This window comes from Podarcis pityusensis, assembly GCF_964106645.2.
Source record: "Podarcis pityusensis genome assembly, chromosome: 3".
Lineage (NCBI taxonomy): Eukaryota > Metazoa > Chordata > Lepidosauria > Squamata > Lacertidae > Podarcis > Podarcis pityusensis.
In genome coordinates, this window is record NC_138026.1 from 120,051,188 (window position 1) to 120,074,229 (window position 23,042).

General features: G+C 48.8%; 1 protein-coding gene across 1 annotated transcript in view; it reads left to right on the forward strand.

Moving 5' to 3' along the window:
- ZNF395 (zinc finger protein 395) overlaps positions 1-23,042 on the forward strand; it is a 55,117-nt gene that overhangs the window by 16,947 nt on the left and 15,128 nt on the right. Inside the window, exons 2-5 of the mRNA XM_080998270.1 lie at positions 9,562-9,808; positions 13,011-13,315; positions 17,803-17,918; positions 21,955-22,276. Coding sequence (XP_080854396.1) covers positions 9,572-9,808; positions 13,011-13,315; positions 17,803-17,918; positions 21,955-22,276 — 980 coding nt within the window. The 5' untranslated portion in view covers positions 9,562-9,571. The remainder of the gene's footprint in view (positions 1-9,561; positions 9,809-13,010; positions 13,316-17,802; positions 17,919-21,954; positions 22,277-23,042) is intronic.

Consider the following 23,042-nt stretch of genomic DNA (forward strand, 5'->3'; position numbering starts at 1 on the left):
CCCTGAAGTCCTGTGTCCAGTTTTGGGTGCCATAATTTAAGAAGGATGTTGACAAGCTGGAAGGTGTGCGCAGGAGGGCAGCCAAGATGATCAAGGTCTGGAAAACCAAGCCTTATGAGGGAATGTGGATGTTTAGCTGAAGAAGACCTTTGCCAACAAAGGTCTGTATAGTAAAAGCTGTGGTCTTCCCAGTAGTGAAGTATGGAAGTGAGAGCTGGACCATCAAGATGGCTGATCGCCGAAGAATTGATGCTTTTGAATTATGGTGCAGGAGGAGACTCTCGTGAGTCCCATGGACTGCAAGAAGATCAAACCTCTCCATTCTGAAGGAAATCAGCCCTGAGTGCTCACTGGAAGGACAGATCCTGAAGCTGAGGCTCCAAGACTTTGGCCACCTCATGAGAAGAGAAGCCTCCCTGGAAAAGACCCTGATGTTGGGAAAGATGGAGGGCACAAGGAGAAGGGGACGACAGAGGACGAGATGGTGGGACAGTGTTCTCGAAGCTACCAGCATGAGTTTGACCAAACTGTGGGAGGCAGTGGAAGATAGGAGTGCCTGGCGTGCTCTGGTCCAGGGGGTCACGAAGAGTCGGGCACGACTAAATGTCTAAATAACAACAACAACAGCTCGAGAAGAGGACCCAAACCAACGGATTCAAATTACAAGAAAGGAGATTCCAGCTAACCCTTATGAACAGGCATAGGTAAACTCGGCCCTCCAGCTGTTTTGGGACTACAACTCCCATCATCCCTGACCACTGGTCCTGTTAGCTAGGGATGATGGGAGTTGTAGTCCCAAAACAGCTGGAGGGCTGAGTTTGGCTATGCCTGCTTATGAAGAACTTTCAGACGGTAAGAGCAGTTTTGGCAGTGGAACGGACCCCCCCGGAAGGGGGTGACTCTCCTTCGTCGCCTGACCTGCCTCACAGAGTTGTTCTGGGGATTAAAAGAATTGTCGTTACCGATTTGAGCTTTGAAGAAAAGGCGGAATATAAATGCAACAGATAGATAAAATAAACCCAGGTGTGATGAGGTAGCGACTGCAGCAGAATTTCACCCATAGCATCCATAAAATGGGCATTTTGTCTTGTTTCATGGAGTCGATTTCAGACTGAAGAGCAGCCTGAATTCGCATGCATGGCTATTAAAAGGGCTTTCTGCATCGTCAGAATTCAGTGGCCTAAAATTATCTTGGAAGATTTTTTAGCCCGCTCCGTCTGGAAGCCCAGACGGCTAAGAACAGCTCCTTACTCAGCAAAGCAGCCATGCTGTAAGACGGGCCCAGACTGATCCCATTTCGCAGATGAGGGCATGTCCGCCACGGAGTAGAGGCTGCTCAGAGCCATGAGATATTTTTAACTGGTTTACTGGAATTATTTATATCCTGCCTTTCTAGAGGTATTGTTGAGCCAAGACCTGACTTGCCAAGTCCCAGTCCTGCGTCTTAACTTGGCTTTCTCTTTGAGCAGGCCAGCATGCTCATCCCTGACTGTGATGGCTGGTGAGCAGGGTCTGTCCAACCCCTTAGACCAGTGGTGGCCAAACCCGGCCCTCCAGATGTTTTGGGACTACAATTCCCATCATCCCTGACCACTGATTCTGTTAGCTAGAGATGATGGGCGTTGTAGTCGTGAAACATCTGGAGGGCCGAGTTTGGCCACCACTGCCTTAGACCTATTAGTACAGTGGTACCTCAGGTTAAGTACTTAATTCGTTCCGGAGGTCCATACTTAACCTGAAACTGTTCTTAACCTGAAGCACCACTTTAGCTAATGGGGCCTCCTGCTGCCCCCACACGATTTCTGTTCTCATCCTGAAGCAAAGTTCTTAACCCGAGGTAATATTCCTGGGTTACAGGAGTATGTAACCTGAAGCGTATGTAACCCGAGGTACCACTGTAGTAGTAGTAGTAGTAATGATAATAATAATAATAATAATAATAATAATAATAATAATAATTTAGTTGTACTCCGCCCACCCATCTGGTCAGGTTTCCCTAGCCACTCTGGGCAGCTACCAACAGAATATTAAAAACTCAATAAAACATCAAACATTAAAAACTTCCCTAAACAGGGCTGCCTTCAGATGTCTTCTAAATGTCAAATAGTTGTTTATTTCTTTGACATCTGATGGGAGGGAGTTTCACAGGGCGGAAGCCACCACCAAGAAGGCTCTCTGCCTAGTTCCCTGTAGCTTTGCTTCTCGCAATGAGGGAACTGCCAGAAGGCCCTCGGAGCTGGACCTCAGTGTCCAGGCAGAAAGATGGGGGTGGAGACGCTACTTCAGGTATACTGGGCCGAGGCCGTTTAGGGCTTTAAAGGCCAGGCAGCACAGCAGGGTTTGACACCCGTCAGCAGCACTGAACGTCCACAAGTCCTTGTGTTTTGAGAGTGGGAGAAGAATGTCTCTCTAGCCGCTTTCTGCACGCTAAACATAGTTGCATAAACCTTTATCGTGTTGCATTTTGCTTGCCTTTTCTCTAAGCTAAGATGTCCTAAGCGTCACAACCTTCCCTCCACCCCCTTGATCTTTTGAGTCACCATTTTGTACACCTTTTCAACTCCTGCTACCATCGTTGGTGCGTAGGGGTGACGGGAACTGAAGAGAAGAATAGGCTACTGGATCTAGTCCAGAGGAGCACCCTGTTGGCTAAACTTGTTCTCAACCCATTCCTCCAACTTTTCACCATCTCGATCCCTATCAGATTCCTGGATAGGAAGTGATTTGGGGGGAAAATTAAGGGGAAAGGCTATGGAGATAAGTTGTATTTGCATTCCTATCTGGCTATGGTCACCTTCAGGGACGCGGGTGGCGCTGTGGGTTAAACCACAGAGCCTAGGACTTGCCTATCAGAAGGTCGGAGGTTCGAATCCCCGCAACGGGGTGAGCTCCCATTGCTCGGTCCCAGCTCCTGCCAACCTAGCAGTTTGAAAGCACGTCACAGTGCAAGTAGATAAATAGGTACCGCTCCAGCGGGAAGGTAAACGGCATTTCCATGCGCTGCTCTGGTTCGCCAGAAGCGGCTTAGTCATGCTGGCCACATGACCCGGAAGCTGTATGCTGGCTCCCTCGGCCAATAAAGCGAGATGAGCGCCACAACCCCAGGGTCGGTCACGACTGGACCTAATGGTGAGGGGTCCCTTTACCTTTATGGTCACCTTCAGATGGGCAATATAATCTGGGAGAGATCCAGGCACGTGCTGGAATCTGAAGTTTGCACAGTTAAAAGTGGATTAAAGTGCGCTGCTGTCCTAGCGCAACACACCCATTTTAAAAAGGGGTTTGGGGAGCGATGACGAAATGCGCGCAAAAGTGTGGGATGAACAAATGGTTAATGGGAAGATGCACGGCATGTCAGGATGTCGTTGTAGACCCGCCCCGTGAATAAATTGGAACGTATGCTCTGTAGAGATTGGACACCGTCTAACCTCCGTGGAAGCTTTGCGCAAGCGAATCAGGATGAGCGTTCAGTAAATGGGTCATTTGGATGAGCCTATAGCAAGGGGGTGAAGCCCCTGGATTGAGACATGTCTGTCAACTCCGCCTAACTCCAATTCCAAACTTCCATTTCGTGGGAATGTTGTCAAAGAACCGCTCTTGGGAGTTTCGCTTTCTACTGGAGCATTCTGGAGATTGGCTTGAGGTACCAAGTTTTCCTTGGTGACCCAGGCCCACCATCTTTGACGGGGGAATTGCAGCCTCTTCATCCCATGCAATCATTGTCCTTTGCTGGCGATGCGATGGCAGGATCCCCTCTGAGTGTTTGCAGAGCGCTGCACGTGTGGCAATTAAAGCAACGTAAACCCAATGTACTTTATGTTGTTTATAATAATAATAAAATTTTATTTATATCCCGCCCTCCCCAGCCGAAGCCGGGCTCAGTGAATTGAAATGTTTTGTAATGTAAATATAAGGAACTGATTTGCCGATAATAAGGTGAAATATTATAATTTGACAAAGGGTAAATAAGTGAAATGCAAAGGATATGGAAAGTTATGTGGAAGTCAGAAAGAGGGAGGGAAGGAGGCCGATGCTCTTACAGAGTGATATATTAAGTCATAGAATTATGTGATAAAATGTGAATATGATTTAGTGGAAAACTCAATAAAAATTACTTTAAAAAAGAAGAGAGAATGGAGGTTTGGTGGTCCCCTGTATGGTGCCCGTCCCTGGTGCCAACCCCGAGCCAGGCCCTCTGCACATGCCCAGAAGACATGTTCTTTCTGCTGCAGATTCCAGAGGTGAGCTCTGGGCTCTGATTGAGCTCGGGCTTCTTCTGGGAACCTTGCTTGCTGGGCTGCAGCCTTCTTTCAATACAGGCGGAATAGTTGCCGAATTTTGGAAGCTCAAACTTCTGTTTACACAGCCGAGGCTCATCCGGTTGTTGAAAAAGCCATCCCTCCGCTTCTCGTCTGCCGCTTCCTGCCAGCGCTGTCCCTGGGGGGCGAGGGGGAGACGGACGCGTGGGCACCGGCGTTGCTTGCCGGCCATCCTCCCGGCTTGTTTTGCTTTTTTAAAAAAACTCCCCTGGTCAAATGCAAAATAAATGAATATCTCTACTATACTTGGCTGCACAAACACTCGCTGCACAAGGAAGCTCTCTTTCTCTCCTGCCTCTCTGCCACCGCTCCCGAGACACCCCAGGCTTGGTCAAACCGCATTGAAAGCAGCTTCTACTGGGAAGGCGATTGTTGTTTGAGAGGCCCCTGCGTTTGGGACTGGGGGGCAGGTCTCCCTGGTGCCTCTCTTTGGGCTGGCTCAGCCTCCCCGCTCTGTATTTTTAGACATCGCGCAAGGCCGCCAGCACACAGCTGACGGCTTGCTGCAGAGCTTTTCATCGAACAGAACCGTGGAATTGTCGAGTTGGAAGGGACCCCATGGGGGCATCTAGTCCAACCCCCTACGGTGCTTCGACGAATCGAATTCCAGAGTTTCATAGAAACACAGAATTGTAGAGCTGGGAGGAACCTTCAGGGTCATTTAGTCCCACCCCTTCAGAGCGGGGATCCTGCCCACAGCCATCCCTAGGTGGGCTCTGTTATGTACTGAAGTTCTCACCCTGGGCCAGCAGGGGGATACTGTAGATAGTTCAGGTCCACATATGCAAATAAGGGCTCGAAAGTGACGTTCAGTGATTGGATAGTTACAGAAAGTTGTTACAGTTACGTTGTAGTGGAGCTCTATATAAGCAGGCTGGCTGAACCCTTCAGTTCAGTTCTGTTCTGACCTGTGAATAAACAAGAACTGTTTTGGAGAATCGCTGTGTCGTCTGATATGTTCACCCACAATTTAACAGGCTCGAACCACCAACCTTCTGGTTAGTAGCCAGATGCATGGACCCATCGCGCCACGACCACCCGTATGTGGTGTTTTTGGAGTTCCCACAAAAGATGGCCGCATGCAAGGTGGCCCAGTCAGACCTGCAGAGCTCAGTCTGTTGGGAAGTTGTTACTTACTAGACCCAGAAACTCCAGCGGGTGCAGAATGCCGTGGCGAGGCTTCTTCTTCTTCTTTTTTTAAATGATATTTATTAAGAGTTTTTAGAGTTACAAAAAAGAAACAAGGAAAAAGAAAAAGAAAAAGAAAAAACAAAGGAAAAACAAGCCACAATCAAACAATACAAATTGAAAAAAATCAGAATCAAAAAATAACACATCACAATCAAAAAAACAAAAATATGCCACAAACATTTAAAAACAAATCCAATATTCTCAAATCCTTAATTGTCATTACCTTCTTTCTTTGACCTCCTCACCCCTCCCTTTCCCCCCCATATTTCATAATATTCTATCATTTCATTATTTTAATCTTATCTTATCTTACTATAAAAAACCTTAAAATTTAAAACTTAGATCTTATTTATACCAATTTCTCATAACCATAATATTCTTACATATTCTTTAAACATTTTTGCTAAAGCCAAATAATTTCGTTCCAACATTTTTCCAACGTTCACCAATTTTATAAAACAATCCTAATAATTTTTTCCCCCTTTTCTTCCAATCTTCATCCAGCGTCTCTTCCTCCTGGTCCCGGGTTTTGCCAGTCCTTTCTATCTCATCAATCTGGCGCATTAACCTGGTAATCTTATGTCCGAGGCCCTTAAGTCCCTTCCATGTCCCTTCCGCGGCTCTTCTTCATATTTATACCAGTACTTTACTTTGTCTCCTGCTCCTTTCACTTGTGGGAACTCCAACTTAACAATGTTTTTGACCCTTCTCAACAAATCAGCCCCTTTTCCATAGTCCCCACTAAACTCCATGTGGTATTTAAAAACATATTTCAAAGTCCCTCCAAAATTAAGAGCCCCCACAACCCCAAACATCTCACGGCCCATTGCCAGACTTGAAAAGTCCAAACATCTCTGCATAGGGGGGTCTATCCAGCCCCCCATTTCCAAACCAAACCAAACTTTATCTTTCCAAATCTGGCTTTTTCCAAGTTCATTTATCAAATCCAAGAACTCATGTTCCTGCTGGGCCGCAGCTCCTTCCATTTCTGGCGCCCAATGTTCAGCAACATCCTCTCTCATCTGTTCTGTCAAAGCACACTCCTGATTTAAATCCTGGGTGGGCTCTATATAATTTCCCACTGCCTGTCCAAAATTTCTGATCGCATCAGTCATCAAGTCCGTCTTCTCATATAGCTGTTCCAGTAGGGCACTTGTTTTACAGAAAGAACGCAGCAGGGCTTCTGAATACATTGTTCTGCAAGGTCTGAAGGTTATTCCCACGATTGTAATCTGTAGCAGCTGCAAGCTCCCCGATTCAGAATTTGAAACTGTTTCACAGGCTCCCTCTAGGGGAAGAACTTCTTTTTATTCTTTTCTTTTAAAGGCAGATCTGACAACAAAGTTTCCTTTTTCAGATATTTTGTCAATATTTGTTCCTTTAAAATGCAAAAAGGAACAGTGGAATCACTATGTTTCTCTTCTTTTAACTATCTGTCAAAAACGTTTGTCTCTGGTCAATGAGCTTCCCAAAGAACGTCAGTCCTGACACCCCGCTCCAGGATCAAGACGGTGGAAAGTTACTTTACTTTACACTCACTTCTGCAGGTTTAAACAGTCCGAAAAAAATCCCCCCTCTTCTCCTGCTTCCGAAGGGGGTTCAACAATTTTAAATGATGGAAGTTAATCCTTTACAGGCAATTTTCTGAACTCTAGTTTGCCATGTCTTTGCTTTGATCTATCTACAAAGAAACGGAAGGCTGACTTCCTGTTTAGACCTTCCCATTTCAGTGCCAAATTAAAATAAATTTTTAAGTCCAATTTTCCTTTCTACTCACAAATCATTATTTAGAGTCCAATTGTCCGAGATTTAAGTACTCACGGGTGATTATTTTAAAAGCCAAATTGTCCCAGGAAAAAGGCAGCGCTCTCCGGCAACGGCTGTGCGGCTTCGCTCCACGAAAGAAGCAGTTGACTCTCAGCACCGTGCCACTTCCCCCTCTTCGCTCCGGAGCCCGTTAGTGGGTTCCTTTGCGGGTTGGGGGGGCGCTAAAGGTGCCCGCCGAGTCCCATGGTCACAGGCTTCATCCGCCTGTGATTTTTGAAAGGGTCCCCGCTCCGTGGCGAGGCTTCTTACGGAGTCCTTGCCATGGGATCACATTCATCCCGTGCTTTACCAACTGCACTGGCTCCCGGTGGAGTACAGGGTCTGGTTTAAGGTGCTGGTTTTGACCTTTAAAGCCCTATGTGGCCTAGGACCCTCGTACCTACGGGCCCGCCTCTCCTGGTATGCCCCGCGGAGGACCTTAAGGTCCACAAATGACAACATTTTGGAGGTCCCAGGTCACAAGGTGGTTAGATTGGTCTCAACTAGGGCTAGGGCCTTTTCAGTACTGGCCCCGACTTGGTGGAACGCTCTGTCACAAGAGACCAGGGCCCTGAAGGACTTGACATCTTTCCACAGGGCCTGCAAGACAGAGCTGTTCCGCCTGGCCTTTCGTTTGGACTCAGTCTAACCCTTGTGTCTTCCCTCCCCTTGTGGTTTTGATTTATGGGCTACTTTTAAAATGAGGCTGCATTTTAAATTGCGTTTTAACCTGCATTTTAAATTGTTTTTTCCCCTATAATTGTAATTTTACTGGTATTAGCTGCCCTTAGCCTGGCTCTGGCCGGGGAGGGTGGGGTATAAATAAAATTTATTATTATTTTTTTAAATTGAATTTGCATGCCACCCTTCTTCCATAGATTTCAGGGCGGTTCACAACACAAGGTGGAAAACGCGACATACGTAATAAAAACAAGAACACAAAACAAACCACATTTGTACTCCTGCCTTCGTTTTGGTGGGGTTTGTTCAGGCGATGTTTCCTGACGTTGCAGGCTTGCAATGGCACAGCAACCCCCTTTCTGCTTCCCCTGCGGTTCTGAAACACGCAGTTTTCCACCCGTATTTCATCAGAGCTTCCTAGTTAGCTGCCTTTCACTGGGTCAGAGCTATTGGTCCATCTGGCTCAATACCAGCAGCAGTGGCTCTCCAGGGATCTAGTCAGGGATCTTTCCCAGTTCTATTGGGAGTTGCTGGCGATTGAATTGGGGTCTCTCTCTGCATACAGAGGAGATGCTCTGAATCTACCAATATTTTCCATCGTGCAAAGGAGTGCTGTTCTAACTCTGCTTGAAGGCCTGGCTTGTGCTTTTGAGAACTGTGACACTGGGGGGGGGGCGTTTCTGGAGGTCAAGCCAGAACCTTTGTATTTTGCATTGCCTTACTCCATCAAAGCCCATTCGGCCACTTTGTGCATTGCAGCGGGTTGGACTAGATGACCCTCTCAGGGCTCCCTTTCAACACTACAAATCTGTGATTGGCAGAACCGGCATGGTTACAGTTTCCGCGTTTCGTAGAATCATAGAACGGTGGAGTCGGAAGGGACCCCTGGAGGTCATCCATTCCAACCCCCGGCAATGCAGGAATCTCAGCTAAAGCATCCAGGACAGATGGCCAGCCAAATTCTGCTTGAAAACCTCCAAGGAAGGAGAGTCCACCACCTTACAAGGAAAACTGTTCCACTGTTTAGACGGAATCTCCCCTTTTGTAACTTGAATCCGTTTTTGGGTGGCAGAATCAGTACTCTGGAACTCCCTGCCACTTGACATTAGGGAAGCGCCTTTACTATAGTCTTCTCAATATACTATATTTTTGAATATACTATATTTTTGAATGTTTTGAAGCATCGTTTTTACTGATACAGTGGACGCTCGGGTTGCGAACGTGATCCGTGCGGGATGTGCGTTCGCAACCTGCTGCATTCGCAACCCGCACTTGCACATGCGCAGGTTGTGATTGGGCGCTTCTGCGCATGCGCGGCCGCCGAAACCCGGAAGTAACCCGTTCTGGTACTTCCAGGTTTTGGCGTCCGCAACCCGAAAAACCGCAACCTGAAGCGGCTGTAACCCGAGGTATGACTGTAGTTTTACAGCGTTATTCTCTTTGTAAGCCTCTTTGAGGTTTGTTCGTTTTACAACCGAGAGGTGGATAGATTTTATGGAGAAAACAAATGTGAAAATGCAATCTCCTGTGACCTAACCTTTGCTGCCCCTTTTTCTCTCTGCAGCGGGTCCGAAATGGCGAGTGTTCTCTCCAGGAGGCTGGGGAAGCGGTCCCTGCTGGGCGCCCGAATTTCCACTCCCCCCTTGCTGGGGGACGGGGTGCTGATGATGGCCCAGCTCCCTCCCTTGCAGACGGAGCACCCCAAAGAGTCTCCTCGTCTGGCTTCGTGTGAAGACGGCCGCTTCAAAGAGCCCGTCGGAGACTCTGGCGGTCAGGGCCAGAACTGGCCACTCCTACAACCAGGACAAAAGGTAACCGAACCAATTTGTTCTGCTGGGTGTGGTAGCATGTAAAAGGGGTTCTGGTCCTTGTCAATATCTCAAATTATGCATGATTTCCCTCTATTACAGCTATATTCCAGAGTGAGCGATTTCATGTTTTCAGGTGTTGTATACAGCTTTGGTTTTTTTCCTTTAAAATGTAAAGCACTATATAAATGCAGTGCTTTTTTCCTTAAAAAAATGTTTGGGAGTACTCTCATTTTCCTACTCATATTGAAATACTGCCCCTCAACGAGGCCAAACTTCGATTCGCAAAATGTATAGGGGTATCCGTTCCCCCAGAAAAAAGCACTGTATAAATGAATTTTTTTAAACATAAGGCCATTCCCACCAATTATGCATCAACGAACCATAGTTGCCTTTGATAAGACATACCGTATTTTTCGCTCCATAGGGCGCACCGGACCATAGGGCGCACCTAGTTTTTAGAGGGGGAAATCAAGAAAAAAAATCTTATTTCCCCCCCAGCCCCAAAGAGCAATGTACAGGCTGCGCGCAACCTCTCCCTGCCGGAGGGGTTGCGCGCGGCTATGGCACAAGCCAAGGCAGCGAGCGGGATGGATCTTCCTCTTTAGCCCCGCGCAACCTCTCCCTGTTGGGAGAGGCTGCGCAGGGCTAAAGAAGCCATAGCCGTGTGCAGCCTCTCCCTGCCGGAGGGGTTGCGCGCGGCTATCCCTGAAGCCTTCCGAGCACAGCGCAAGTTCCCGCTGCATTCCTCAGGCTTTGGGTTCCTTTTGCTGAAGCCGGGAGAGCAAGACTCTCCTGGCTTCAGTGAAAGGAACCTGAAGCCTCCAGAATGCAGCGGGAACTTGCGCTGCGCTCCGAAGGCCTTCAGGCGGCTATCCCTGAAGCCTGGAGAGCGAGAGGGGTCGGTGTGCAACGATGCCTCTTGCTCTCCAGGCTTCAGTGAAAGCAACGGGAAGCCTCCGGAGCGCAGAGGGAGCTCTCCCTCTGCGCTTCGGAGGCTTCGCGTTGCTATCGCTGAAGCCAGGGAGCCTGCATTCGCTCCATAGGATGCACACACATTTCCCCTCAATTTTTGGAGGGGAAAAAGTGTGTCCTATAGAGCGAAAAATACGGTAACTGTCCAGGGATCCTTTACCTTGTTTACCTTTTTACCTGTGGTTGGCCACTTTGAGATGTTGGACTAGACGGGCTCTTGGCCTGATCCAGCAACCTCTTAGGATTTTATATGCAGATGCTACTCTGAGCCACTGAGTCTGGTCCCCAGCTAATCTATCCTCCAAACAGGCTGCTGTTTTATCTCTCGTTTTCTGCTGCCCATTCCATACCGGCTTGTACATTACAGCACCTTCAGTCTTTCCATAGGGTAACCAGAGTTCTCTATAAATAGCTCCCAGGAATAACTAACACAAGTGGGCCCAGATACAATTACATACGTAAAAATAGACTTTGGGAATTAAGGCAGTGGCTCTGTGTCCAATTAGGTCACTGTGGAGAGGGGAAACCCATCTAGGCCGCGGATATCAGGTCTCCCAGATGAGCTTGTCCCAGCTGGATAAATGGGTCATAGAATCGTAGAACTGTAGAGGCGGAAGGGACCCCAAAGGACATCTAGTCCAGCCCCCTGAGATGCAGGAATCTCAAGCACAAGTGTCTGCTTAGAATAGAATAGAATTTATTATTTATACCCCGCCCATCTGGCTGGGTTTCCCCAGCCACTCTGGGCGACTTCCAACAGAATATTAAAATATAGTAATGCATCAAACATTAAAAGCTTCCCTAAACAGGGCTGCCTTCAGTTGTCTTCTAAAAGTCTGGTACAGTAGTTGTTGTTCTCTTTGACATCTGGTGGGAGGGCGTTCCACAGGGCGGGTGCCACCACCGAAAAGGCCCTCTGCCTGGTTCCCTGTAACTTGGCTTCTCGCAGGGAGGGAACCGCCAGAAGGCTCTCGGCGCTGGACCTTAGCATCCGTGCAGATTAATGGGGGTGGAGATGATCCTTCAGGTATACTGGACCTGCTTGTTAGGATTTCAGATTCGTTTTAAATGCATTTGTGCTTTCAGTTATCTTAGGTGTGAATTGCATTGAGACGGTGCTTCGGAAGTCAATGAACCCAACAAATCGCGGGAATAATAGCACAGCCTTTGCTAGTCAAACACCCTCTTCACTCCTGCTGGGCTGAAGGTGCAATTGTCTTCAGGACACTGAGAGGGTAGCTCAGTTGGTAGAGACCACGAGGCTCTTAATCTCAGGGCCGTGGGTTCGAAACTCCATGTTGGGCTAAAGATTCCTGCACTGCAAATGATCCTCGTGGTCCTTTGCAAAGCTATGATTCTATGACACAATGGGGCCTATTTTCAGGGGTTTAGTATATTTTATTTCTCAGATATGCACGCTTCCCTTCATCCTTAAATCTCAGGGTGGTTTGCAACTTGGAAACCCAAGGCATGAAGAAGTATGGCAAGGGAAATTGATGGACTTTGTAGAACTGGCAAAACTGACACATAAACTACGGGACAAGGATAACTGTGACTTTAAAGATGAATGGGAACCTTTTACAAAGTATTTAAAGATGCAGCAAAGTGAATTGGACTCCTTGGCAGGTTTTGATGAAACACTCACAAACTTTTTACAGCGTTTGGGATCCAAGGTATGACTGTACAGTGGTACCTCGGGTTACATATGCTTCAGGTTACAGACTCCGCTAACCCAGAAATATTACCTCAGGTTAAGAACTTTGCTTCAGGATGAGAACAGAAATCGTGCTCTGGCGGCGCAGCGGCAGTAGGATGCCCCATTAGTTAAAGTGGTGCTTCAGGTTAAGAACAGTTTCCAGTTAAGAACGGACCTCCGGAATGAATTAAGTACTTAACCCGAGGTACCACTGTATTGATAACGAGTTAGACAAATTAAGGATCTATACAAATTTGTAACAAGCAGAGAATAGCATTTATAGAGAAACCAGAGATTGGAACGGAGGGAAGTCAGGGTGGGGTGGGTTGTTTTGTTTTACAGGAGGGGGGGAATGGGGGGGAATTAAGGATGATATGTGTTTAAGATAACATGTTTTGTTTAAATTGCTAATAAAAATTTATTAAAAAAGAAAAGAAAAGAAAACCCAAGGCATAATAATATACACTGCGCTTGGGGGTTTGAGCCTGAAATGGCAGCTGTGATGATAGAGCGCCTTTCCTCCTCCCTTTATAGGTCTACGTCTTCTACAAAGGGCAAGAAGCCCCCGGCTTGGTGGAACACCACGACCTCCTCAGCAACGAGGTGAAGGTGCTTCTTCTGGAACAGGGCTTCTACGTCTGCCGGAAAGCCGAGGAAGTGAGACTGGCTAACATCCAGGCCTTGCCTCTCCCAGCCCTGGAGATGGACCTCGGAGCTCCGGCCACGACGGGCTACGATGCCGTCCCAGTGGCCATGGACCACAGACCGACCATGGAAGCAGCTGCCGCGGCAGCACCAGGACCCAGGTCGGTCTCCCGGAGCATCGACGTGCCAAAAAGGTGAGTCCCGGATGTTTTGCTCGTGGCTGCGTAATACTCATTTCCTTACGACGTGGATTGAGTGTTCCTTTAGCGTCACCAAAATGGTGGCCCCCAGATGCATAGCTGTCAACTTAACAGATTTGAAAATAAGGGACCAGCAGCCTCGAAAATAAGGGACCAGCAGCCAAAATAAGGGATTTTAGTCAACCAGCTGAAATACGAAGTTATAAGGGACCTGATAATTTGGGAGAGCAGCGCCGGTTTTTAGCCCTTCGTTTCCAGAGGTTGCTGCTCAAGACACCAGCTGATGAAACACTGCAATTAAAGAACTACAAGCAGCAACCACTTTTCGCGCAAAACGAAGTCCAAGCTACGAAGATGCTGCTGCAGTTCTGTATCTTTTCTCTCGTGCTCCATCTGCTGCTCTCAGTTCCATCAGGCGGGGCAGGAGGAAGAGGGGGGGGAATAGTGCCCAAAGTAAACCCGCAGATCAGACCATCTATGCTAGTCTCCCACTACAGATCTATGGGAGAAGCGCTTGCGGTCCTTCCTCCGCTTTCCTCCTCTACGGTTAGCCCTTGGAACACCTGCCTGCTCCTCCTCCTCCTCCTCCTCTCTCTGAACTGCTTTCTCTATGGTTGCGCTCGCTCTCCTCTCAAGGCTCCTCAGCAATTCATAGGCCAGGCTGCCCATCTCATCTGGGTCCTTCGGCAGCGCAGCCGCAGTACGTCCTAGCGAGAGCGGCGGCGACGGGCAGAGGCGCTCAGGAGGAGGATGGCGGCAGAAGGGCCCAAGGCTCCCGGCGGGGAGGGGCTCCCGGGGGCCAAGGCTGGCGAGAGGAGGCCGGAGGGGGGCGGGCCAGGCAGCCAAGCAACACAGTTGGAGCCTCATTCCTCCCCGGCCGGCAGGGAGGGAGGGAGAGGAGCTGCTTCCTTTGAAACCCGGGAAATTTAAGGGACATTCATCAGTAAGGGACAGCAGCGGGACACGGTGCTGGGATAAGGGAGTTTCCCACCAAATAAGGGACAGTTGACAGCTATGCCCAGATGTTTTTTTCCAGCTTCCTTTGGTTTCCAGAGCAGCTTGCAGTGATAAGACCTCCTTAAAAACATGGACCGCCATTGTTAAAACAGCTGCAAACGGCTGCCCACTTCCTCACTGGAGTTCTTGCCTTTTGAAGGAGTTGGGGCGGCACTGCTGTGCCTTGTTAAACTGGGGTGCAAGTTGGGAGGTTCCTAAAAGGTGTCCTAAGTCCACCCCCCTTTTGTGATGCACGAAATCTGTTACAGCATCCATCATCAAGCATGTGGTTGGAGGATGGATGGCGGTTGGAGGATGGATGGCGGCTAACAGGTTGAGGTTGAATCCTGACAAGACAGAAGTACTGTTTTTGGGGGACAGGGGGCGGGCAGGTGTGGGGGACTCCCTGGTCCTGAATGGGGTAACTGTGCCCCTGAAGGACCAGGTGCGCAGCCTGGGAGTCATTCTGGACTCACAGCTGTCCATGGAGGTGCAGGTCAATTTTGTGTCCAGGGCGGCTGTCTCCCAGCTCCATCTGGTATGCAGGATGAGACCCTCCCCGCCTGCAGACTGTCTCTCCAGAGTGGTGCATGCTCTGGTTATCTCCCTCTTGGACTACTGCAATGCGCTCTACGTGGGGCTACCTTTGAAGGTGACTCGGAAACTACAACTAATCCAGAATGCGGCAGCCAGACTGGTGACTGGGAACGGCCGCCGGGACCACATAACACCAGTCTTGAAAAACCTACATTGGCTCCCAGTACGTTTCCGAGCACAATTCAAAGTGTTGGTGCTGACCTTTAAAGCCCTAAACGGCCTCGGCCCAGTATACCTGAAGGAGCATCTCCACCCCCATTGTTCAGCCCGGACATTGAGGTCCAGTGCCGAGGGCCTTCTGGTGGTTCCCTCATTGCGAGAAGTGAGGTTACAGGGAACCAGGCAGAGGGCCTTCTCGGTGTTGGCGCCCGCCCTGTGGAACACCCTCCCTTTAGATGTGAAGGAAATAAGCAGCTATCCTATCTTTAAAAGACATCTGAAGGCAGCCCTGTTTAGGGAAGTTTTAAACGTTTGATGCTGTATTGTTTTAACACTTGATTGGAAGTCGCCCAGAGTGGCTGGGGTAACTCAGCCAGATGGGTGGGGTATAAATAATAATAATAATAATAATAATAATAATAATAATAATAATGTCAAAAAGTTCTTTGTAATGTTCAGTCTCCCTTTTCTAGCAATTGCAACCTGTTCTGGTCTCCTCCAGAATTTGCATAGCAATAGCAAACAATACATCGTCCAGGACCGGTTTGAGGAGCAGAGCGCGATGGCGGCATCGCCCAGTGGTATATTGGGGGGGGGGGGTGAAACTGCCGCGTGCTCCTCAGCAGAGCAGCTTAAAGAACACCCCCCCAGCTCATGCGATCAAGAGGCAGGGTAGGGTCTCTGTTGAACCAATGAAGCCCAATGTTTTGACTCTGCAAGGCAACTTCCCGTGTTCCTAAATCGGGCAGCAGTTTTCAGGGTCTGGGGAGGGCCCCATCCTGCTTCCAGACACTCCTTTTCATCGCAGATGCTGGTGACCGAACGTGGCACCTTCCTTAGTAGCCCCCCCTTGCCTACCTCTGAGTTGCAGCCCATCCGCGTTAAAGCAGACCAAGACATTGCACGACAGCCCAAGCTGGAAATTGTAAGGAAAGCTTTCTTAACTCCTGGATACAACTAATGCTTAATTTAAAAAAAAAAAGGGGGGGGGGAAGCTTTCTCTCCTGACTCCAGGTACGTGATGTTCTCCAGATCTGCTCTCGGGGGCTGTTTGGACTCGCCGCTTAAATAATTCATTCTGTTAAAAGCGCCTCTTATAGATCTCTCTTCGTGGAGAAGCGGGCGAGGCGAGTTCAGCGCTGAGCTGAGTTCAGCTTTCCGTGCAGATTTGGGGGGGGAAAGAGGCCTGGACTTTTCTTGACCCCCGTGCCGGTTTCAAAGCTGCCTTCTTTTTAAACGCCTGCTGAAACACAACCAATTAAATGTCCTTTTTGAAACCCTCCGTTCATTGCTGCCTCGTTGAGTCGATGCTTTCCGTCGTTTCACGACACCATCCTGAAATGCCTTCTTCCGCTGTGGTTCTTGCGTTTCATTGGGGAGTACCTTCCAGTTCGACGATTCTAGTTAGAAGAGACCCAAGGGTCATCTAGTCCAACCCCCTTGTTGATTGGTTTGGTGGTTTGCACCTGTCTGTCTCGGGAGACAGTGGAGGAATGCGCTTTTTTTGGGGGGGGGGTCAAACTGTTGGAAGATTCTTTTTTCCCCCTGGTGCAGAAATTCAGCCAGCTTGTTGAGCGATACTCTGAGCTCAAAGCACCCATTGAAGCAAGCGAGGGACAGTGGCGGGTCAGTACTTTATAGACAAGGGACTGTCCGGCTCAAGGCAGGCAGTAGCTGACCAGCGAGACACGGTGATCTCTCCCACCTACGAAGGCAACCTGTGGCACGCCTGCAATGCAGGAATAGCAGCTGCTAATAATAATAATAATAATAATAATAATAATAATAATAATAATAATTTATTATTTATACCCCACCCATCTGGCTGGGCTTCCCCAGCCACTCTGGGCAACTTCCAACAAAGTATTAAAATACAGTGGTCTGTTAAACATTAAAAGCTAGCAGCTACATTCTATTCGGCAGCTAGACTGGTGACTGGGGAGCGGCCGCCGAGACCATATAACACTGGTCCTGAAAGACCTACACTGGCTCCCAGTACCTTTCCAAGCACAATTCAAAGTGTTGGTGCTGACCTTTAAAGCCCTAAATGGCCTCGGTCCAGTATACCTGAAGGAGTGTCTCCACCCCCAGCGTTCAGCCCGGACACTGAGGTCCAGCGCCGAGGGCCTTCTGGCGGTTCCCTCGCTGCGAGAAGCCAAGTTACAGGGAACCAGGCAGAGGGCCTTCTCAGTAGTGGCACCCGCCCTGTGGAATGCCCTCCCACCAGTTGTCAAAGAGAAAAATAACTACCAAACTTTTAGAAGACATCTGAAGGCAGCCCTGTTTAGGGAAGCTCTTAAAGTTTAATAGATTATTGTATTTTAGTGTTTTGTTGGAAGCAGCCCAGAGTGGCTGGGGGGACCCAGCCAGATGGGCAGGGTATAAATAATAAATTGTTATCATTATTATTATTTATTATTATTATATAAAAGCTTCCCTAAACAGGGCTGCCTTCAGATGTCTTCTAAAAGTCTAGTAGTTGTTCTTCGCTTTGACATCTGGTGGGAGGGCGTTCCACAGGGCGGGTGCCACCACCGAGAAGGCCCTCTGCCTGGTTCCTTGTAACTTGGCTGTTTGAAACAAATGCAAGCTGTTCAAAGTGTGACAGCAGGGCTCGAATCCTGGCGCCGTTTCTCCTGGGACGTGCTGGTTTCCCACCGTTTTTGTATGCATGGAAGTTGGCTTCATATTCAGCCCCCTCCACCCTGTTCTTCGGTCTCTCGTTGCAGGAAATCAGATGCTGCTGCTGTGGAGATGGACGAGATGATGGCAGCTATGGTGTTGACCAGCTTATCTTGCAGCCCTGTGGTCCAGAGCCCCCCAAATGGTGATGCTGGCATCCCAGGTGAGCTTGATGCGCCGAGATCGAATAGGAAGGACACCGTGGCCTACTGGCAAGGGACACAAGGTCCCAGGTTCGGTCCCAGGTGTCTCCAGGTAAGGCTGGCAAAGGCTTTCCAATTTCATTGTCATTCTGGTCTCCCTGCTCCTCCACAACAGAGCAATGGAAAGCAAATTTGCTCCATATGGTTGACAATCCTTCAAACACAGGGTGAAATCATGGGATGCCTTTGCCAGCCAGTTCAGATGTCCTGTTTCCTCCGTGGTCACAAAGCATTCAGACTCTCCTCTCGATGATTTAGCCGAAGGTTTTGTTCCAGAAAACAGCATGTGACCTAAACATAGATCAGGTGATTGATTGATTGATTGATTGATTGATTGATGGACTACTGATCATTCAATTTCTGTGCGGCTTAATAGATTAAAACATACGAGAAAACTGAAGTGACAACAGACGACTTAAACATGAAATACTGCAGAAATACACGGTTGCGCATAAAACGTTGCGTTAATGCAAAAATACTAAAATACAGTGGTACCTCTGGTTACGTACTTAATTCGTTCCGGAGGTCCGTTCTTCGCCTGAAACTGTTCTTAACCTGAAGCACCACTTTAGCTAATGGGGCCTCCCGCTACCGCCGTGCGATTTCTGTTCTCATCCTGAAGCAAAGTTCTTAACTCGAGGTACTATTTCTGGGTTAGCGGAGTCTGTAAACTGAAGCGTCTGTAACCCGAGGTACCACTGTATATAATATTTTCTTTTTAACACGCCCTCCCTCTCAGCCTCCAGCTTCTCACCAGGGTCCAAACAAACTCTCAGCTCACCCCAAAAATTCTCACCACGAGGAGTTCCTGAAAACAGTGTTCCTTGTCCTAGTCTCTCACTCTAGACTTGCTTTTTATGGACAGCTCAAGGTGGATAGTCCTTAATTAGGCTGCCCACAGCTGCGTCCCATTCAGCTGCCCTCTCTACACCCAGTTCCAGATGTGGCAGGTTTGGTGGGTTTCTGGCCCAATCGCCTTCTCAATCCGGCCCACGGACTGTCTGGGAATCAGCGTGTTTTTACATGAGTAGAATGTGTGCTTTTATTTAAAATGCATCTCTGGGTTATTTGTGGGGCATAGGAGTTTGTTCATTATTTCCCTTCAAAATACAGTCCGGCCCCCCACAAGCTGAGGGACAGTGGACCGGCCCTCCTGAAAAAGTTTGCTGACCCCTGGTCTAGAGGATGGGAAGAGGGGCCCCTTCCACTCACCGCAGGTTACGTGATCCTAACCCTGCAAAAATAAAAAAATAAAATCCAAAGAGCTCAAGGTGTCATATGAGGCTTCCCCCCCCCCCCCATTGAATCCTCCCAACACCCCTGCGAGGGAGGTTGGGCTGAAAGGCAGCGATTGGCCGAAGGTCACCCGGCGTGCTCAGTGGCCGAGCGATTGCATTTGAACCCAGGTCCTAGCCTGACGCTCTAACCCAGGCTTCCTCAACCTCGGCCCTCCAGATGTTTTGAGACTACAATTCCCAGCATCCCTGACCACTGGTCCTGCTAGCTAGGGATCATGGGAGTTGTAGGTCAAAAAAAACATCTGGAGGGCCAACGTTGAGGAAGCCTGCTCTAACCTGTGAAAAAAAGACAGTCACGGAACCAAGAAATTACACAAAACAAAATAATTGCCGTGAAAATCCCTGAAATGAGAGGTAATCGACTATAGAATTGAATAACAAAAAAACAATTTTTGGGGGGGGGAAATTAACCTAGAATTAAACAAAGACTTAACGAGATGCCGGCCACAAAACTCGTTTCACTGAACTAATCAGTTTCCTCAGAAGGAAATAAAGAATTTTAAACCTTGAATGATTTTAAGTGATATCAAACTCAAGAGCAGGGCTGAGACGCTTACAAAAATGGTTTTAAGAAAAACTTACAAAGAAATACGAGATAAGCTGTTTAAACTCAAAGACAGGGCAGGAACTCAAAAACAGGGCTGAAGCGCTCCTGACTGCTGATGTTAAAGATTTAACCCCCCCTCTGCTCTAACCACTGAGCCACACTGTCCTGGATCAGGACAGTGGCTCGTCTCGTCCGCAAGCAGGCCCTGAACGAGAAAGGCACTCAATTTCACCCCTCCAACAGCTGCCCCATCTCCCTCCGAGGTCTGACGGGACCCCTGTGCTCCCCCTGTGACCGTCTGGTTCAGTCGCCTTCTCAAACCAGCCAGGAGATGGTGGCTGAACTTCGCTGGCCGAGGAAACCGCCAGCCCAGTCCCTTGAGGGTGGCTGTTTGTGACCGTCTGCTTCCCTCTCTGTGCCCTCCGCCCGGCCCTGCCGTCGGACAGCTGCTTGGAAGGGCAGCTGGCCGCATTTGGGACGGTGTCTACATTCCTAGAGAGAGGCACGGAGCACGTAACCCGACTCCCGGCCGCCGTTTCCAGTCGGATGCCCGGGCCTATTATGGGAGCGACGGGTCCTGGGGCACCCAGAGGAGCCGGCGTCTCTATTTAGAGGTGCTGCCCAGGAATCAAGTTAAAAATAGGACTCTGCCAGTGTGGGAAAGGCCATTGATCGACTTGAGTTGGCAGCGCAGTTGTGGAAACTCAGAGCGTGTGGGATTTATTCTCTTGTCCTCCTCTACAGATGCAAATTTCGCAGGTGCGATCCTGTGGACGCCTGCTCAAAGGTTATCCCTTTTGAGTTGGTTAGGCTTTGTCCAGCAATGTCATACCCAGCTTAGGACTATGGAAATAAATTTACTGTATTCTTTGCTCTATAAGACTCACTTTTTCCCTCCTAAAAAGTAAGGGGAAATGTGTGCGCGTCTTATGGAGCGAATGCAGGCTGCGCAGCTATTCCAGAAGCCAGAACAGCAAGAGGGATTGCTGCTTTCATTACGCAGCGATCCCTCTTGCTGTTCTGGCTTCTGAGATTCAGAATATTTTTTTTCTTGTTTTCCTCCTCCAAAAGCTAGGTGCATCTTGTGGTCTGGTGCGTCTTATAGAGTGAAAAATACAGTACTTAAGTCATTCATATATCAGTTGCTGGAAACCGCAGGAAGCGACAGCGCTCCTGTATTCGAATCCTGCTTTCGGGTTTCCCATAATGGGCATCTGGTTGGTCACTGTGAGAGGTGGAAGCTGCACCAGATTTGCCATGGGCCTGATCCAGCACACTCATCTTATGTTTGTTAAATTGCTGTCTGAAACATCTGGAAGACACCAGCCTGAAGAAGGCCTTTTCAGCAAGACCTCTGATGTAGTCCTACCCCATAAACAACCCACAATATTCCGGTGGAATCACAAAATTGTAAAACTGCTTTTCCTTTTTCCGCTAGGTGTGCATATGCTTTTCGGTAATGGATAATTAAAAAGCAAAACAAATAAATTTACAGATCAATTGTAAACAGATTAAAAACATTAGCAGGATCATTGTAATAACCCACAGTTTTATAAGAGTATGTATTTACAGTAGATAATTTAAGTGAGCAAGTTGAATGAATTTGGATATCAAAAAACAAATTTAAGGAACCGCAGAAAGAGGGGGGAAGGAAGTCAAATTTTGAAATGTTAAGTTGATTGTGAAACTAATGAAATGTATAAATTTGAAAAGTATAAATAAAAAACAAAAACAAAACAGAGGTTCATAGATGGATGGATGGATTGAATGGCCATCTGGAGAGGGTGAGATTTGAACCTGCGATCCTTTGCATGCAGGGCAGATTTCCTGCTGCTGAGACACAGCCTCGGCCCTCCAGATGTTTTGAGACTACAATTCCCATCATCCCTGACCACTGGTTCTGCAAGCTAGGGATCATGGGAGTTGTAGTCCCAAAACATCTGGAGGGCTGAGGTTGAGGAAGACTGGCCTAGTATCTGGGGGGGGGGGGGGAAGCAATTCAGAAAAGACGTTGACGGGGGCTGGAACTGGACATAACTGTGAGCCAAGTGCCAAAGCAATTCGCGTATTGTTTCTCAAGAGAGCCGTGGGGTTGGAAGGGGTTCCCGAGGGTCATCTAGTCCAAACCCCCTCTTGTGCTCTGTTTCCCAGCATCCCAAGCGGCGGGTGATGTGTGGAAGGAAAGCGGAGACATGTCGGACGGGGGGAGTAGCAGCACTAGTGGGCACTGGAGCTGTATGTCTACCCCGTCTCCACCCCATTCTGAGGCCAGCCCCAAGTACTCGAGCGAAGCCTTCAGTTCTCCCCGGCCGGATGACGGCTTTGAGACGGACTTGGACCCCTTCCTCTTTGATGAGCCTGCTCCCCGGAAGAGAAAGGTAGGGGGCACAGAAGTCGGGAGGGGCAGTGGCTGGAGAATTGTCCCACGTAACGCGAATTCTTCGCTGCCTGATTTTTTTGTGACTTTCATTAGGTAAAGGTAAGGGGACCCCTGACCATTAGATCAGTTGTGGCCGACTCTGGGGTTGCAGCTCTCATCTCGCTTTATTGGCCAGGGAGCCGGCGTCCAGCTTCCAGGTCATGTGGCCAGCATGACTAAGCCGCTTCTGGCGAACCAGAGCAGCGCACGGAAACGCCGTTTACCTTCCCGCCGAAGCGGTACCTACTTATCTACTTGCACTTTGACGTGCTTTCGAATTGCTGGGTTGGCAGGAGCAGGGACCGAGCAACGGGAGCTCACCCCGTCACGGGGATTTGAACCGCTGACCTTCTGATCGGCAAATCCTAGACTCTGTGGTTTAACCCAAAGCGCCACCCGCATCCCTTTTGCAACTTTCATTAACTCACTGTTAAACTGTAGAACTCCCTCCTGCAGGAGGCAGTAATTGCCACTGACTATGATGGCTTTAGGGACGTGGGTGGTGCTGTGGGTTAAACCACAGAGCCTAGGGCTTGCCAATCAGAAGGTTGGCGGTTCAAATCCCTGCGACGGGGTGAGCTCCCGTTGCTTGGTCCCTGCTCCTGCCAACCTAGCAGTTCGAAAGCATGTCAAAGTGCAAGTAGATAAATAGGTACCGCTCCGGCGGGAAGGTAAACGGCGTTTCCGTGTGCTGCTCTGGTTCGCCAGAAGTGGCTTAGTCATGCTGGCCACATGACCTGGAAGCTGTACACCAGTTCCCTCGGCCAGTAAAGCGAGATGAGCGCCGCAACCCCAGAGTCGTCTGCGACTGGACCTAATG